Source organism: Oncorhynchus masou, unplaced genomic scaffold (genome assembly GCF_036934945.1).
Source record: "Oncorhynchus masou masou isolate Uvic2021 unplaced genomic scaffold, UVic_Omas_1.1 unplaced_scaffold_625, whole genome shotgun sequence".
In the NCBI taxonomy this organism is placed as follows: domain Eukaryota; kingdom Metazoa; phylum Chordata; class Actinopteri; order Salmoniformes; family Salmonidae; genus Oncorhynchus; species Oncorhynchus masou.
This window is the reverse complement of record NW_027016844.1, coordinates 346,387-365,142: the sequence shown is the minus strand read 5'-3', so window position 1 is coordinate 365,142 and position 18,756 is coordinate 346,387. Positions and strand designations below refer to the sequence as shown.

The following is an 18,756-nucleotide window of genomic DNA, read 5'->3' as shown; positions in this document are numbered from 1 at the left end:
TAGTGGTTAGAGGAGGCAGGTAGCCTAGTGGTTAGAGGAGGCAGGTAGCCTAGTGGTTAAAAAGCAAAACAACATAATATATTGTTGCTCAAAATAAGTAAGAACATTTTTTTCTCTCAAAAAAAGTAGACGTCAAAACTATTGACAACTCAATTATCGACAATTTCGATGTAATTTTCTAAAACGTTTCATGAGCTGGAGAACACATTGTGGGAACCTTCCATATGCTTCCTCCTCCTTCTGGACCTTCCTCTTCAATTCAAACCACATCAAATCAAATGTAATTATAAAGCCCTTCGTACATGAGCTGATATCTCAAAGTGCTGTACAGGAACCCAGCCTAAAACCCCCAACAGCAAGCAATGCAGGTGTAGAAGCACGGATTCCAATTGGTCAGACCAATTGTACAGTATGTGTTTACTGTAGGAGATACTGTATGTGTTTACAGTAGGAGATACTGTATGTGTTTACAGTAGGAGATACTGTATGTGTTTACTGTAGGAGATACTGTATGTGTTTACAGTAGGAGATACTGTATGTGTTTACAGTAGGAGATACTGTATGTGTTTACAGTAGGAGATACTGTATGTGTTTACTGTAGGAGATACTGTATGTGTTTACTGTGGGAGATACTGTATGTGTTTACAGTAGGAGATACTGTATGTGTTTACAGTAGGAGATACTGTATGTGTTTACAGTAGGAGATACTGTATGTGTTTACAGTAGGAGATACTGTATGTGTTTACTGTAGGAGATACTGTATGTGTTTACTGTAGGAGATACTGTATGTGTTTACAGTAGGAGATACTGTATGTGTTTACAGTAGGAGATACTGTATGTGTTTACAGTAGGAGATACTGTATGTGTTTACTGTAGGAGATACTGTATGTGTTTACAGTAGGAGATACTGTATGTGTTTACTGTAGGAGATACTGTATGTGTTTACAGTAGGAGATACTGTATGTGTTTACAGTAGGAGATACTGTATGTGTTTACTGTAGGAGATACTGTATGTGTTTACAGTAGGAGATACTGTATGTGTTTACAGTAGGAGATACTGTATGTGTTTACTGTAGGAGATACTGTATGTGTTTACTGTGGGAGATACTGAATGTGTTTACAGTAGGAGATACTGTATGTGTTTACTGTAGGAGATACTGTATGTGTTTACTGTGGGAGATACTGTATGTGTTTACTGTGGGAGATACTGTATGTGTTTACTGTAGGAGATACTGTATGTGTTTACTGTAGGAGATACTGTATGTCTTTACTGTAGGAGATACTGTATGTGTTTACAGTAGGAGATACTGTATGTGTTTACAGTAGGAGATACTGTATGTGTTTACAGTAGGAGATACTGTATGTGTTTACTGTAGGAGATACTGTATGTGTTTACTGTAGGAGATACTGTATGTGTTTACTGTAGGAGATACTGTATGTGTTTACTGTAGGAGATACTGTATGTGTTTACTGTAGGAGATACTGTATGTCTTTACTGTAGGAGATACTGTATGTGTTTACTGTAGGAGATACCGTATGTGTTTACTGAAGGAGATACCGTATGTGTTTACTGAAGGAGATACTGTAGGAGATACTGTATGTGTTTACTGTAGGAGATACTGTATGTGTTTACAGTAGGAGATACTGTATGTGTTTACTGTAGGAGATACTGTATGTGTTTACAGTAGGAGATACTGTATGTGTTTACAGTAGGAGATACTGTATGTGTTTACAGTAGGAGATACTGTATGTGTTTACTGTAGGAGATACTGTATGTGTTTACTGTAGGAGATACTGTATGTGTTTACTGTAGGAGATACTGTATGTGTTTACAGTAGGAGATACTGTATGTGTTTACTGTAGGAGATACTGTATGTGTTTACTGTAGGAGATACTGTATGTGTTTACAGTAGGAGATACTGTATGTGTTTACTGTAGGAGATACTGTATGTGTTTACAGTAGGAGATACTGTATGTGTTTACTGTAGGAGATACTGTATGTGTTTACTGTAGGAGATACTGTATGTGTTTACAGTAGGAGATACTGAATTTGTTTCTTGTTATGTGCCCTTCCTGTCCTCCTCTCTTGGCAAGTCAGGCTCTGAGCCAGGGGAAATGAAAGCAGAGGCACATTAAAACCCAGTACGGGAGAGGAGAGAGCAGAACCACATTAAAACCCAGTAAGGGAGAGGAGAGAGCAGAACCACATTAAAACCCAGTAAGGGAGAGGAGAGAGCAGAACCACATTAAAACCCAGTAAGGGAGAGGAGAGGGCAGAACCACATTAAAACCCAGTAAGGGAGAGGAGAGAGCAGAACCACATTAAAACCCAGTAAGGGAGAGGAGAGAGCAGAACCACATTAAAACCCAGTAAGGGAGAGGAGAGAGCAGAACCACATTAAAACCCAGTACGGGAGAGGAGAGAGCAGAACCACATTAAAACCCAGTACGGGAGAGGAGAGAGCAGAACCACATTAAAACCCAGTAAGGGAGAGGAGAGAGCAGAACCCCATTAAAACCCAGTACGGGAGTGGAGAGAGCAGAACCACATTAAAACCCAGTAAGGGAGAGGAGAGAGCAGAACCACATTAAAACCCAGTAAGGAGAGGAGAGAGCAGAACCACATTAAAACCCAGTAAGGGAGAGGAGAGAGCAGAACCACATTAAAACCCAGTAAGGGAGAGGAGAGAGCAGAACCACATTAAAACCCAGTAAGGGAGAGGAGAGAGCAGAACCACATTAAAACCCAGTACGGGAGAGGAGAGAGCAGAACCACATTAAAACCCAGTAAGGGAGAGGAGAGAGCAGAACCCCATTAAAACCCAGTACGGGAGAGGAGAGAGCAGAACCACATTAAAACCCAGTAAGGGAGAGGAGAGAGCAGAACCACATTAAAACCCAGTACGGGAGAGGAGAGAGCAGAACCACATTAAAACCCAGTACGGGAGAGGAGGAGAGAGCAGAACCACATTAAAACCCAGTAAGGGAGAGGAGAGAGCAGAACCCCATTAAAACCCAGTACGGGAGAGGAGAGAGCAGAACCACATTAAAACCCAGTAAGGGAGAGGAGAGAGCAGAACCACATTAAAACCCAGTAAGGGAGAGGAGAGAGCAGAACCACATTAAAACCCAGTAAGGGAGAGGAGAGAGCAGAACCACATTAAAACCCAGTAAGGGAGAGGAGAGAGCAGAACCACATTAAAACCCAGTAAGGGAGAGGAGAGAGCAGAACCACATTAAAACCCAGTAAGGGAGAGGAGAGCAGAACCACATTAAAACCCAGTAAGGGAGAGGAGAGGGCAGAACCACATTAAAACCCAGTAAGGGAGAGGAGAGAGCAGAACCACATTAAAACCCAGTAAGGGAGAGGAGAGAGCAGAACCACATTAAAACCCAGTAAGGGAGAGGAGAGAGCAGAACCCCATTAAAACCCAGTAAGGGAGAGGAGAAAGCAGAACCACATTAAAACCCAGTAAGGTAGAGGAGAGAGCAGAACCACATTAAAAGTACTTATATACTTATAATAAATCGAATACTTGTGCTGTGGTTCAGTCTACCTTAGTGGTATTCAGAGTGCTGTGGTGCAGTCTACCTTAGTGGTATTCAGAGTGCTGTGGTGCAGTCTACCTTAGTGGTATTCAGAGTGCTGTGGTGCAGTCTACCTTAGTGGTATTCAGAGTGCTGTGGTTCAGTCTACCTTAGTGGTATTCAGAGTGCTGTGGTGCAGTCTACCTTAGTGGTATTCAGAGTGCTGTGGTTCAGTCTACCTTAGTGGTATTCAGAGTGTTGTGGTGCAGTCTACCTTAGTGGTATTCAGAGTGCTGTGGTGCAGTCTACCTTAGTGGTATTCAGAGTGCTGTGGTGCAGTCTACCTTAGTGGTATTCAGAGTGCTGTGGTGCAGTCTACCTTAGTGGTATTCAGAGTGCTGTGGTTCAGTCTACCTTAGTGGTATTCAGAGTGCTGTGGTGCAGTCTACCTTAGTGGTATTCAGAGTGCTGTGGTTCAGTCTACCTTAGTGGTATTCAGAGTGCTGTGGTTCAGTCTACCTTAGTGGTATTCAGAGTGCTGTGGTGCAGTCTACCTTAGTGGTATTCAGAGTGCTGTGGTGCAGTCTACCTTAGTGGTATTCAGAGTGCTGTGGTTCAGTCTACCTTAGTGGTATTCAGAGTGCTGTGGTTCAGTCTACCTTAGTGGTATTCAGAATGCTGTGGTGCAGTCTACCTTAGTGGTATTCAGAGTGCTGTGGTGCAGTCTACCTTAGTGGTATTCAGAGTGCTGTGGTGCAGTCTACCTTAGTGGTATTCAGAGTGCTGTGGTGCAGTCTACCTTAGTGGTATTCAGAGTGCTGTGGTGCAGTCTACCTTAGTGGTATTCAGAGTGCTGTGGTGCAGTCTACCTTAGTGGTATTCAGAGTGCTGTGGTTCAGTCTACCTTAGCGGTATTCAGAGTGCTGTGGTGCAGTCTACCTTAGCGGTATTCAGAGTGCTGTGGTGCAGTCTACCTTAGTGGTATTCAGAGTGCTGTGGTTCAGTCTACCTTAGTGGTATTCAGAGTGCTGTGGTGCAGTCTACCTTAGCGGTATTCAGAGTGCTGTGGTTCAGTCTACCTTAGTGGTATTCAGAGTGCTGTGGTGCAGTCTACCTTAGTGGTATTCAGAGTGCTGTGGTGCAGTCTACCTTAGTGGTATTCAGAGTGCTGTGGTGCAGTCTACCTTAGTGGTATTCAGAGTGCTGTGGTGCAGTCTACCTTAGTGGTATTCAGAGTGCTGTGGTGCAGTCTACCTTAGTGGTATTCAGAGTGCTGTGGTTCAGTCTACCTTAGTGGTATTCAGAGTGCTGTGGTGCAGTCTACCTTAGTGGTATTCAGAGTGCTGTGGTTCAGTCTACCTTAGTGGTATTCAGAGTGCTGTGGTGTGGTGCAGTCTACCTTAGTGGTATTCAGAGTGCTGTGGTTCAGTCTACCTTAGTGGTATTCAGAGTGCTGTGGTTCAGTCTACCTTAGTGGTATTCAGAGTGCTGTGGTTCAGTCTACCTTAGTGGTATTCAGAGTGCTGTGGTGCAGTCTACCTTAGTGGTATTCAGAGTGCTGTGGTGCAGTCTACCTTAGTGGTATTCAGAGTGCTGTGGTTCAGTCTACCTTAGTGGTATTCAGAGTGCTGTGGTGCAGTCTACCTTAGTGGTATTCAGAGTGCTGTGGTGCAGTCTACCTTAGTGGTATTCAGAGTGCTGTGGTGCAGTCTACCTTAGTGGTATTCAGAGTGCTGTGGTGCAGTCTACCTTAGTGGTATTCAGAGTGCTGTGGTGCAGTCTACCTTAGTGGTATTCAGAGTGCTGTGGTGCAGTCTACCTTAGTGGTATTCAGAGTGCTGTGGTGCAGTCTACCTTAGTGGTATTCAGAGTGCTGTGGTGCAGTCTACCTTAGCGGTATTCAGAGTGCTGTGGTTCAGTCTACCTTAGTGGTATTCAGAGTGCTGTGGTGCAGTCTACCTTAGCGCTATTCAGAGTGCTGTGGTTCAGTCTACCTTAGCGCTATTCAGAGTGCTGTGGTGCAGTCTACCTTAGCGGTATTCAGCTTGCTGTGGTGCAGCTCCAGGACATGTAGAGCTGCCTTTAGATTGGTCTGTGGCTCCGACAGCTCCATTTTGATTGGTCCAAGGCAGTGGACATCAGGAGGGGACAAATACATGCGCAGCAGAGACAGGTACACCTGTATAACAACAACATGGGGTTCAGAGACAGGTACACCTGTATAACAACAACATGGGGTTCAGAGACAGGTACACCTGTATAACAACAACATGGGGTTCAGAGACAGGTACACCTGTATAACAACAACATGGGGTTCAGAGACAGGTACACCTGTATAACAACAACACGGGGTTCAGAGACAGGTACACCTGTATAACAACAACATGGGGTTCAGAGACAGGTACACCTGTATAACAACAACATGGGGTTCAGAGACAGGTACACCTGTATAACAACAACATGGGGTTCAGAGACAGGTACACCTGTATAACAACATGGGGTTAAGAGACAGGTACACCTGTATAACAACAACATAGGGTTCAGAGACAGGTACACCTGTATAACAACAACATGGGGTTCAGAGACAGGTACACCTGTATAACAACAACATGGGGTTCAGAGACAGGTACACCTGTATAACAACATGGGGTTAAGAGACAGGTACACCTGTATAACAACAACATAGGGTTCAGAGACAGGTACACCTGTATAACAACAACATGGGGTTCAGAGACAGGTACACCTGTATAACAACATGGGGTTAAGAGACAGGTACACCTGTATAACAACAACATGGGGTTCAGAAACAGGTACACCTGTATAACAACAACATGGGGTTCAGAGACAGGTACACCTGCACCAGAATAACACTGGATTACCAGAGGTAATAGAGGTTTTCCATAGCGTAAAATGTACAGCTTGTAAGTATTACAGTACAAGTTCAACACGTGTCATTCAGAGGGAGATACTCACATCTTTGTTTCTGTCCGTGTCTTTGTCATAATGCCGGTGACAGTACCTGAAGGGAGAGAAACACAAAATGGCACCATTATAACTGACAATAACATCAGCAAAGACACCGCCTGGAGAGAAACCATAATATAGATTCGTTTCTTATTTGGAAACAGCTTGTTATTGTTGATGGCTGGTGGGTGGGCGTCCGAAGAACTCATCCATAGGGTGGTCAAACAGGCTGTCGTCCCACGAACTCATCCATAGGGTGGTCAACAGGCTGTCGTCCCACTAACTCATCCATAGGGTGGTCAACGAGCTGCAGTCCCACTAACTCATCCATAGAGTGGTCAACGAGCTGCCCCCCCACTAAGTCATCCATAGGGTGGTCAACAGGCTGTCGTCCCACAAACTCATCCATAGGGTGGTCAACAGGCTGTCGTCCCACTAACTCATCCATAGGGTGGTCAACGAGCTGCCCCCCCACTAACTCATCCATAGGGTGGTCAACAGGCTGCCCTCCCACTAACTCATCCATAGGGTGGTCAACAGGCTGCAGTCCCACTAACTCATCCATAGGGTGGTCAACGAGCTGCCCCCCCACTAAGTCATCCATAGGGTGGTCAACAGGCTGTCGTCCCACAAACTCATCCATAGGGTGGTCAACAGGCTGCAGTCCCACTAACTCATCCATAGGGTGGTCAACGAGCTGCCCCCCCACTAACTCATCCATAGGGTGGTCAACAGGCTGCCCTCCCACTAACTCATCCATAGGGTGGTCAACAGGCTGCCCTCCCACTAACTCATCCATAGGGTGGTCAAATTCCTGTAACTTTCCCAAAACGCACAGATTTTCCAGAATCTGTGCAATAAAAAAAAAACTGGAAAATAAGAGACTATTCTGTACTATAGAACAAGCAGGAAACTGCAGTTTTCTTTAAGATCCTCTGCTGAACATGTAATATAGTGTACAATGGTCATGGGGGGGGTATGTGTGTGTGGGTGTATGTGTGTGTATGTGGGTGTTTGTGTGTATGTTTGTGGGTGTATGTGTGTATGTTTGTGTATGTGTGTGTGTGTATGTGTGTATGTGTGTGTGTATGTGGGTGTGTATGTGTGTGTGTGTGTGTGTGTGTGTATGTGGGTGTGTGTGTGTGTGTGTGTATGTGGGTGTGTGTGTGTGTATGTGGGTGTGTGTGTGTGTATGTTTGTGGGTGTATGTGTGTGTGGGTGTATGTGTGTGTGTGTGTGTGTGTGTGTGTATGTGTGTGTGTGTATGGGTAGCACTACTCACTCCTTGGCCATGTGTGTGTCCTTCAGGACGTGTACGTAGATGAAGAGGGCCTGTTCGTGTTTCCCCATCCGACCCAGCAGCAGGGCCCGCTCCTCCAGAAGACCTGACAGACAAACGGCATGGCTCGGTTGAAGATTCAAAGGCTAAAGACAAGTTAGCTTTCAAAAAACAGATTCCCCAGCGTCGTTGGTAACTAGCATCGCTGGTCCCATTGTTAAGAATTGTTCCTCATTCATGCAAAGGCCTCTGGGATATCATAATCCTCTGGTCTTCGCCTTTGTGGCATGGTGAACACACGGTCACGGAGGCTAGCATATAGCCATGAGCCATAGGAGTTGGCAAGACAGCACAAACCGATCTGGAACCAGGCTAGAATACCAAACAAACTCCCTCATCCAGAGCGAATTACAAGTCAGTGCTTTCAACTGAAGAAGTCACAAAAGGACTGCATACGATCACTGCAAGTACAACCAGCCAGGGGCACAATAACTGTTGAATCTACCCGGAACCATCCAATCCTCACCATCGAAGGGGAAGTCAGAGATGAGTCGGCCTGGTTCGTAGCTGGTAGAGACCTCCAGGAAACACACTAGCTTGCTCCTGAACTCTCCCAGGTCCCCCTCCTCCTTCCCAGCAGCCACTGCAGGAACCCCTACAGGAAGACAGAACAGATAGATTTTATTAGAATATCACATATCAGCTGTGGAGGGAAAGGGGGGATACCTAGTCAGTTGTCAAACTGAATGTCTTCAACCGAAATGTGTCTTCCGCATTTAACCCAACCCCTCTGAATCAGAGGTGTGTCTTCTGCATTTAACCCAACCCCTCTGAATCAGAGAGGTGTGTCTTCCGCATTTAACCCAACCCCTCTGAATCAGAGAGGTGTGTCTTCCGCATTTAACCCAACCCCTCTGAATCAGAGAGGTGTCTCCCACGTTTAACCCAACCCCTCTGAATCAGAGAGGTGTGTCTTCCACGTTTAACCCAACCCCTCTGAATCAGAGAGGTGTGTCTCCCACGTTTAACCCAACCCCTCTGAATCAGAGAGGTGTGTCTCCCACGTTTAACCCAACCCCTCTGAATCAGAGAGGTGTGTCTTCCACGTTTAACCCAACCCCTCTGAATCAGAGAGGTGTGTCTTCCGCATTTAACCCAACCCCTCTGAATCAGAGAGGTGTCTCCCACGTTTAACCCAACCCCTCTGAATCAGAGAGGTGTGTCTCCCACGTTTAACCCAACCCCTCTGAATCAGAGAGGTGTGTCTCCCACGTTTAACCCAACCCCTCTGAATCAGAGAGGTGTGTCTCCCACGTTTAACCCAACCCCTCTGAATCAGAGAGGTGTCTCCCACGTTTAACCCAACCCCTCTGAATCAGAAAGGTGTGTCTTCCACGTTTAACCCAACCCCTCTGAATCAGAGAGGCGTGTCTCGCACGTTTAACCCAACCCCTCTGAATCAGAGAGGTGTGTCTCCCACGTTTAACCCAACCCCTCTGAATCAGAAAGGTGTGTCTCCCACGTTTAACCCAACCCCTCTGAATCAGAGAGGTGTCTCCCACGTTTAACCCAACCCCTCTGAATCAGAGAGGTGTCTTCCACGTTTAACCCAACCCCTCTGAATCAGAGAGGCGTGTCTTCCACGTTTAACCCAACCCCTCTGAATCAGAGAGGTGTGTCTTCCACGTTTAACCCAACCCCTCTGAATCAGAGAGGTGTGTCTTCCACGTTTAACCCAACCCCTCTGAATCAGAGAGGTGTCTCCCACGTTTAACCCAACCCCTCTGAATCAGAAAGGTGTGTCTTCCACGTTTAACCCAACCCCTCTGAATCAGAGAGTTGAGGGGGCTGCCTTTAATCAACCTCCACGTCTTCAGCGCCCGGGGAACAGTGGGTTAACTTCCTTGCTCAGGGGCAGAACGACAGATTTTAACCTTGTCAGGGAAGGTTGATGGGGCCAAACACCATTTATTTTTCTGTGACATCGATGATACTAGATTTTCCTCAGGACCCCACAAAGTATTTTGTCCGTTTTGTCAGTCCAGTAAGAGCCGGAGGCTGATGGTGCTGAGAGATTACTGCTGTTCAGTCCAGTAAGATCCGGAGGCTGATGGTGCTGAGAGATTACTGCTGTTCAGTCCAGTAAGATCCGGAGGCTGATGGTGCTGAGAGATTACTGCTGTTCAGTCCAGTAAGATCCGGAGGCTGATGGTGCTGAGAGATTACTGCTGTTCAGTCCAGTAAGATCCGGAGGCTGATGGTGCTGAGAGATTACTGCTGTTCAGTCCAGTAAGATACAGAGGCTGATGGTGCTGAGAGATTACTGCTGTTCAGTCCAGTAAGATACAGAGGCTGATGGTGCTGAGAGATTACTGCTGTTCAGTCCAGTAAGATCCGGAGGCTGATGGTGCTGAGAGATTACTGCTGTTCAGTCCAGTAAGATACAGAGGCTGATGGTGCTGAGAGATTACTGCTGTTCAGTCCAGTAAGATCCGGAGGCTGATGGTGCTGAGAGATTACTGCTGTTCAGTCCAGTAAGATACAGAGGCTGATGGTGCTGAGAGATTACTGCTGTTCAGTCCAGTAAGATCCGGAGGCTGATGGTGCTGAGAGATTACTGCTGTTCAGTCCAGTAAGATACAGAGGCTGATGGTGCTGAGAGATTACTGCTGTTCAGTCCAGTAAGATACGGAGGCTGATGGTGCTGAGAGATTACTGCTGTTCAGTCCAGTAAGATACGGAGGCTGATGGTGGTGAGAGATTACTGCTGTTCAGTCCAGTAAGATACAGAGGCTGATGGTGCTGAGAGATTACTGCTGTTCAGTCCAGTAAGATACAGAGGCTGATGGTGCTGAGAGATTACTGCTGTTCAGTCCAGTAAGATACAGAGGCTGATGGTGCTGAGAGATTACTGCTGTTCAGTCCAGTAAGATCCGGAGGCTGATGGTGCTGAGAGATTACTGCTGTTCAGTCCAGTAAGATACAGAGGCTGATGGTGCTGAGAGATTACTGCTGTTCAGTCCAGTAAGAGCCGGAGGCTGATGGTGCTGAGAGATTACTGCTGTTCAGTCCAGTAAGATCCGGAGGCTGATGGTGCTGAGAGATTACTGCTGTTCAGTCCAGTAAGATCCAGAGGCTGATGGTGCTGAGAGATTACTGCTGTTCAGTCCAGTAAGATACAGAGGCTGATGGTGCTGAGAGATTACTGCTGTTCAGTCCAGTAAGATACAGAGGCTGATGGTGCTGAGAGATTACTGCTGTTCAGTCCAGTAAGATACAGAGGCTGATGGTGCTGAGAGATTACTGCTTTTCGAGGTTGGTTTGACTTCGGTTTCAATAACAACAAAATTAAAACACGAAATGCACTGTGTGGGTTGAATGTTGTAACTCTGAATAAAACAATGAATAAAAGTCCCCTGATGGTAGTGACGGTAGTGATGGAAGTGAGGGTAGTGACGGTAGTAAGGGTAGTGATGGAAGTGATGGTAGTGATGGAAGTGAGGGTAGTGAGGGTAGTAAGGGTAGTGATGGTACTGTTTGTAGTGACGTTAGTGAGGGTAGTGATGGTAGTGACGGTAGCGATGGAAGTGACGGTAGTGATGGATGTGACGGTAGTGAGGGTAGTGATGGATATGATGGTAGTGACGGTAGTGATGGTAGTGACGGTAGTGATGGATGTGATGGATGTGATGGACGTGACGGTAGTGATGGACGTGACGGTAGTGATGGATGTGATGGTAGTGAGGGTAGTGATGGTAGTGAGGGTAGTGATGGATGTGATGGATGTGATGGATATGATGGTAGTGATGGATGTGATGGATATGGTAGTGATGGATGTGATGGATGTGATGGTAGTGATGGATGTGATGGATGTGATGGATATGATGGTAGTGAGGGTAGTGAGGGTTGTGATGGATATGATGGATGTGATGGTAGTGAGGGTAGTGAGGGTAGTGATGGATATGATGGATGTGATGGCAGTGAGGGTAGTGATGGTAGTGAGCATAGTGATGGTAGTGATGGATATGATGGTAGTGAGGGTAGTGACGGATATGATGGTAGTGACGGATGTGACGGTAGTGACGGATGTGACGGATGTGATGGTAGTGACGGATGTGATGGTAGTGATGGATGTGATGGTAGTGATGGATGTGATGGTAGTGATGGATGTGATGGTAGTGATGGATGTGATGGTAGTGATGGATGTGATGGTAGTGATGGATGTGATGGTAGTGATGGATGTGATGGTAGTGATGGATGTGATGGTTGTGATGGATGTGATGGTAGTGACGGTAGTGACGGTAGTGATGGATGTGATGGTAGTGAGGGTAGTGATGGATATGGTAGTGATGGATGTGATGGTAGTGATGGATATGATGGTAGTGAGGGTAGTGAGCGTAGTGAGCGTAGTGAGGGTAGTGACGGATGTGAGGGTAGTGACGGATGTGAGGGTAGTGACGGATGTGAGGGTAGTGACGGATGTGAGGGTAGTGACGGATGTGATGGTAGTGACGGATGTGATGGTAGTGACGGATGTGATGGTAGTGACGGATGTGATGGTAGTGACGGATGTGATGGTAGTGACGGATGTGATGGTTGTGATGGTAGTGACGGTAGTGACGGATGTGATGGTAGTGATGGATGTGACGGTTGTGATGGATGTGATGGTAGTGAGGGTAGTGATGGATATGGTAGTGATGGATATGGTAGTGATGGATGTGATGGTAGTGATGGATATGATGGTAGTGAGGGTAGTGAGGGTAGTGACGGTAGTGAGGGTAGTGACGGATGTGAGGGTAGTGACGGATGTGAGGGTAGTGACGGATGTGAGGGTAGTGACGGATGTGATGGTAGTGACGGATGTGATGGTAGTGACGGATGTGATGGTAGTGACGGATGTGATGGTAGTGACGGATGTGATGGTAGTGACGGATGTGATGGTAGTGACGGATGTGATGGATGTGATGGTAGTGATGGATGTGATGGTAGTGATGGATGTGATGGATGTGATGGTAGTGATGGTAGTGGGGTAGTGATGGTAGTGATGGATGTGATGGTAGTGATGGATGTGATGGTAGTGAGGGTAGTGATGGATGTGATGGATGTGATGGTAGTGAGGGTAGTGATGGATGTGATGGTAGTGATGGATATGATGGTAGTGATGGATGTGATGGTAGTGATGGATGTGATGGTAGTGATGGATGTGATGGTAGTGATGGATGTGATGGTAGTGATGGATGTGATGGTAGTGATGGTAGTGATGGATGTGATGGTAGTGATGGTAGTGATGGATGTGATGGTAGTGATGGATGTGATGGCCCAATACTGCTGATCACTTATTAACCACCAGTTATTAACTTCACTACAATAAAATATAGTGTTGTGTATATTACATTAGTTTTGTTTGAAAACTATTATTATATCATTCAGGTCATCTCATCTCCACAGAGCTGCTGTCTGACAAAAATCACTATTTTAGTAGTTGTTCAAAGTAAATAAGATCTACTACTATGACTGCTGAACACCAACTACCAATCACTAAGATCATGTATTTCCAGGTAGAGATACCTCAAAGAAACTGCTCTCTCTTATGTACCCCTTCTTGGCAGTGCATTGTTCTGTCCCTGACGCAGTGGGCATTAAACACACACAGACCGGACAAGTAGCCTCGATTGGATTATGATCGTTGTAATTAATGAGCATGTTTTCAACACTAAACTATGTAGAATATTGGTCTGTTGGAAACTACAACTCCCTACGACATCACACAGTTTGGACATTCATCTGATTTATCTCTAGAGAAACTGCAGCGCATTGAGCAAACAGAGGTTTTTTTATTCCAAAATGGAATTCAAATAACGGAACCAACGTAAGTCAATTAGTTGTTTAAAAAAGGAAAAACAACCCGACATTTTGGGTAAATCACTACTGGCTGATAACTGCTGGCTTATCCACAGGCCTCCATTCGTATCGTCACGCCCAGGCAGGCCCCACCCCCAGGCAGGCCCCACCCCCAGGCAGGCCCCACCCCAGGCAGGCCCCACCCCCAGGCAGGCCCCACCCCCAGGCAGGCCCGACCCCCAGGCAGGCCCCACCCCAGGCAGGCCCCACCCCCAGGCAGGCCCCACCCCCAGGCAGGCCCCACCCCCAGGCAAGCCCCACCCCAGGCAGGCCCCACCCCAGGCAGGCCCCACCCCCAGACAGGCCCCACCCCCAGACAGGCCCCACCCCCAGACAGGCCCCACCCCCAGACAGGGAGTTGAGGGACTGCTTCATGAGTTCATGGACCCTCTAGTTGTATCAGTACTGTAGTAGTAGTGATAGTAGTAGTGGTAGTAGTAGTGGTGATGGTAGTCGTAGTGATTGTAGTCGTAGTGATAGTGGTGATAGTAGTAGTAGTGATTGTAGTAGTAGTAGTAGTGAGAGTAGTAGTAGTGGTGATAGTAGTAGTAGTAGTAGTAGTATTAGTAGAAGTAGTAGTAGTACTATTAGTAGTGGTAGTAGTAGTACTATTAGTAGTGGTAGTAGTAGTAGTATTAGTAGTAGTAATGATAGTAGTAGTAGTAATAGTAGTAGTAATAGTAGTGATAGTAGTAGCAGTAGTAGTGGTTGTAGTAATGGTGATGGTAGTAGTGGTAGTGGTAGTAGTGGTGATAGTAGTAGTAGTAGTGGTGATAGTAGTAGTGGTAGTAGTAGTGGTTGTAGTAGTAGTGGTAGTAGTGGTAGTAGTAGTGGTTGTAGTAGTAGTGGTAGTAGTAGTAGTGGTAGTAGTAGTGGTGATAGTAGTAGTGGTTGTAGTAGTAGTGGTTGTAGTAGTGGTTGTAGTAGTAGTGGTAGTAGTGGTAGTAGTAGTGGTTGTAGTAGTAGTGGTAGTAGTAGTAGTAGTAGTATTAGTAGTAGTACTATTAGTAGTACTATTAGTAGTACTATTAGTAGTAGTAGTAGTAGTATTAGTAGTAGTAATGATAGTAGAATTAGTAGTAGTAGTAATAGTAGTAGTAATAGTGATAGTAGTAGCAGTAGTAATGGTGGTAGTAGTAGTGTTAGTAGTAGTAGTGGTGGTAGTAGTAGTAGTGGTAGTAGTAGTAGTAGTAGTAGTAGTAGTGGTAGTGGTAGTAGTGGTAGTGGTAGTAGTAGTAGTAGTAGTGGTGGTAGTAGTAGTAGTAGTAGCAGCAGCAGCAGCAGCAGCAGTAGTAGTCGTAGTTGTAGTAGCAGCAGCAGTAGTAGTAGTCGTAGTACTTACCCTCGGGCAGGGAGTTGAGGTACTGTAGTAGTAGTGGTAGTAGTGATATTAGTAGTAGTAGTGATAGTAGTAGTAGTAGCAGGTCTTACCCTCGGGCAGGGAGTTGAGGTACTGTAGTAGTAGTGGTAGTAGTAGTAGTAGTAGTAGTAGCAGGTCTTACCCTCGGGCAGGGAGTTGAGGTACTGTAGTAGTAGTGATAGTATTAGTAGTAGTAGCAGGTCTTACCCTCGGGCAGGGAGTTGAGGTACTGTAGTAGTAGTGATAGTAGTAGTATTAGTAGTAGTAGTGATAGTAGTAGTAGTAGTAGCAGGTCTTACCCTCGGGCAGGGAGTTGAGGTACTGTAGCAGTAGTGATAGTAGTAGTATTAGTAGTAGTAGTGATAGTATTAGTAGTAGTAGCAGGTCTTACCCTCGGGCAGGGAGTTGAGGTACTGTAGTAGTAGTGGTAGTAGTAGTAGTAGCAGGTCTTACCCTCGGGCAGGGAGTTGAGGTACTGCTTCATGAGCCCCTGGACCCTCTCCAGGTACAGCTGAATGAGGACGTTATGGAACTCTGGCTCCGTCTCCTCCCAGACGTGTACGATGTGCTCCAGGTAGGGGATAGTCAGCTCCTTAAAGCCCTCCTTCAGGAAGTTCAGAACCTTGTCTCTGGGCAGGGTCTCCACCTCCGTCAGGTCCTCAGTGAAGATCTGGGACAGAGACAAACAAAATAAATACTGCGCTAATGTTCTTGTTTTATGATTTTCAGTCGTAGGGTGTTTAGAAAATGATGTATTTGTTGATTCCTTCCTTCGATCTCCAAGCGGCTCTCGATTCTGCAGTACGAAACACGTCTCAACGAGTGTGACTTCATCGAGTGCAGGGGTTTAGGGAAAGGGGTAGATTTGGAATTGAGCCAGTCTCACCTTCAGTCCGTCTTCAGGACAGATCTTCAACACCCAGGGAGAGAACTCAAAGATGATGCCTAGATTCTCCATCCCTGAGGAGAGAGGAGAGTGTTGGAGTGTTATAACTGTGTTCAGGTGTTCTCTGTCAGTCGAACACTAATCTGTCTGTCTGTGAAGCCTATTGTATGTCTCTAAGCCAGTTCTGGATAGTTTATAACAGTGTTGACGTGGTGTGGGGAGAAACGCTCACCCAGTCTCTGGAGGTACTGCACAGTCCTCTCATGCCCCTTTAGGGCTGGGGAGGGGAGAGTTAGCCTTGGTGGACTGGTCCAACAACACCTGTAGGGCTGGGGGAGGAAGAGGGGAGAGTTAGCCTTGGTGGACTGGTCCAACAACACCTGTAGGGCTGGGGGAGGAAGAGGGGAGAGTTAGCCTTGGTGGACTGGTCCAACAACACCTGTAGGGCTGGGGGAGGAAGAGGGGAGAGTTAGCCTTGGTGGACTGATCCAACAACACCTGTAGGGCTGGGGGAGGAAGAGGGGAGAGTTAGCCTTGGTGGACTGGTCCAACAACACCTGCAGGGCTGGGGGAGGAAGAGGGGAGAGTTAGCCTTGGTGGACTGATCCAACAACACCTGTAGGGCTGGGGGAGGAAGAGGGAGAGTTAGCCTTGGTGGACTGGTCCAACAACACCTGTAGGGCTGGGGGAGGAAGAGAGGAGAGTTAGCCTTGGTGGACTGGTCCAACAACACCTGTAGGGCTGGGGGAGGAAGAGAGGAGAGTTAGCCTTGGTGGATTGAGCCAACAACACCTGTAGGGCTGGGGGAGGAAGAGAGGAGAGTTAGCCTTGGTGGATTGAGCCAACAACACCTGTAGGGCTGGGAGATGGAAACTCACACGAGGTGAGTTACAAGACCAGGGGAGGATTGAGGTTACATTATCATTACGGTCTACTGAGCACAAGTCCTTGAATATTCAGGTGAACACACTCCCAATGGATTACTGTCCTGGATCTACTAGAGGTTGGCCGATTAATCAGAATGGACGATTAATTAGGGCCGATTTCAAGTTTTCATAACAAATCAGAAATCGGTATTTCTGTGCGACGATTTTGCTGATTTTTAAAATATTTTTAAGACCTTTATTTAACGAGGGAAGTCAGTTAAGAAAAACATTCTTATTTTCAATGATGAGGAACGGTGGGTTAACTGCCTTGTTCAGGGGTAATACGAGAGGTTTTCACCTTGTCAGCTCTGGGGATCCAATCTGGCAACCTTACAGTTAACTAGTCCAACGCTCTAACCACCTGCCTCTCATTGCACTCCACGAGGAGCCTGCCTGTTACGCGAATGCAGTAGAAGCCAAGGTAAGTTGCTAGCTAGCATTAAACTTATCTTATAAAAAAACAATCAATCATAATCACTAGTTAACTACACAGGGTTGATGATATTACTCGTTTATCTACCGTGTCCTGCGTGGCATATAATCGATGCAACGCTGGGGGATGATTTAACAAAAGCGCATTTGCGAAAAAAGCACAATCGTTGGACGACTGTACCTCACCAAACACCAATGCCTTTCTTAAAATCAATACACAGAAGTATATCTTTTAAACCTGCATATTTAGCTAAAAGAAATCTAGATTAGCAGGCAATATTAACCAGGTGAAATTGTGTCATTTCTCTTGCGTTGATTGCACACTGAGTCAGGGTATATGCAACAGTTTGGGCAGCCTGGCTCATTGCAAACTAATTTGCCAGAATTGTACATAATTATGACATAACATTGATGGTTGTGCAATGTAACAGCAATATTTAGACTTAGGGATGCCACCCGTTTGATAAAATACCAAACGGTTCCGTATTTCACTGAAATAATAAACGTTTTGTTTTCAAACTGATAGTTTCCGGATTCAACCATATTAATGACCAAAGGCTCGTATTTCTGTGTGTTACTATGTTATAATTAAGTCTATGATTTGATAGAGCAGTCTGACTGAGTAGCAGCAGGCCCGTAATCATTCATTCAAACAGCTCTTCGCAAGCACAAACTCGCTCTGAGACTTGGAGTAGTTATTCCCCTTGCTCTTCAAGGGCCGCGGCTTTTGGGGGTGGCTGTTGTCGATGTGTTCCTGATTCGAGCCCAGGCAGGGGCGAGGAGAGGGACAGAAGCTATACTGTTACACTGGCAATACTAAAGTGCCTATAAGAACATCCAATAGTCAAAGGTATATGAAATACAAATGGTATAGAGAGAAATAGTCCTATAATTCCTATAATAATTACAACTTTAAACCTCTTACCTTGGAATATCGAAGTCTCATGTTAAAAGGAACCACCAACTTTCATATGTTCTCATGTTCTCATGAACTGAAACGTTATCCTTCTTACATGACACATATTGCACTTTTACTTCTCCAACACTTTGTTTTTGCATTATTTAAACCAAATTGAACATGTTTCATTATTTATTTGAGGCTAAATAGATTTTTATTGATGTATTATATTAAGTTAAAATAAGTGTTCATTCAGTATTGTTGTAATTATCTTTATTACAAATACATTTTTAAAATTTATTTAAATGTATTATTATTATTTTTTATTAAAAAAAATTTTAAATCGGCAGAGTAATCGGTATCGGCTTTTTTTTGGGTCCTCCAATAATCGGTATCGGCGTTGAAAAATCATAAATCGGTCGACCACTAGTATCTACACCTTTGAATTGAGACCGAGAGACGGAGAGAGAGAGACAGAGAGAGGCAGAGAGGGAGGCAGAGAGAGAGAGAGAGAGAGAAACACACAGAAACCTCAGCAGCATTACATCACTACAACAGCTTGTGGCAGACTAATTAAAAACA

At 45.7% G+C, this 18,756-nt stretch overlaps 1 protein-coding gene across 1 annotated transcript in view; it reads right to left on the bottom strand.

The window, feature by feature from the left end:
* Window positions 1–18,756, bottom strand: part of LOC135539250 (vam6/Vps39-like protein) — a 46,926-nt gene that overhangs the window by 4,544 nt on the left and 23,626 nt on the right. The window contains exons 8-15 of the mRNA XM_064965078.1: window positions 16,618–16,659; window positions 16,151–16,195; window positions 15,919–15,992; window positions 15,486–15,702; window positions 8,298–8,426; window positions 7,775–7,877; window positions 6,502–6,547; window positions 5,558–5,707 (exon numbers count right to left, since the gene is read on the bottom strand). Of these exons, the coding sequence (XP_064821150.1) occupies window positions 5,558–5,707; window positions 6,502–6,547; window positions 7,775–7,877; window positions 8,298–8,426; window positions 15,486–15,702; window positions 15,919–15,992; window positions 16,151–16,195; window positions 16,618–16,659 (806 nt within the window). The remainder of the gene's footprint in view (window positions 1–5,557; window positions 5,708–6,501; window positions 6,548–7,774; window positions 7,878–8,297; window positions 8,427–15,485; window positions 15,703–15,918; window positions 15,993–16,150; window positions 16,196–16,617; window positions 16,660–18,756) is intronic.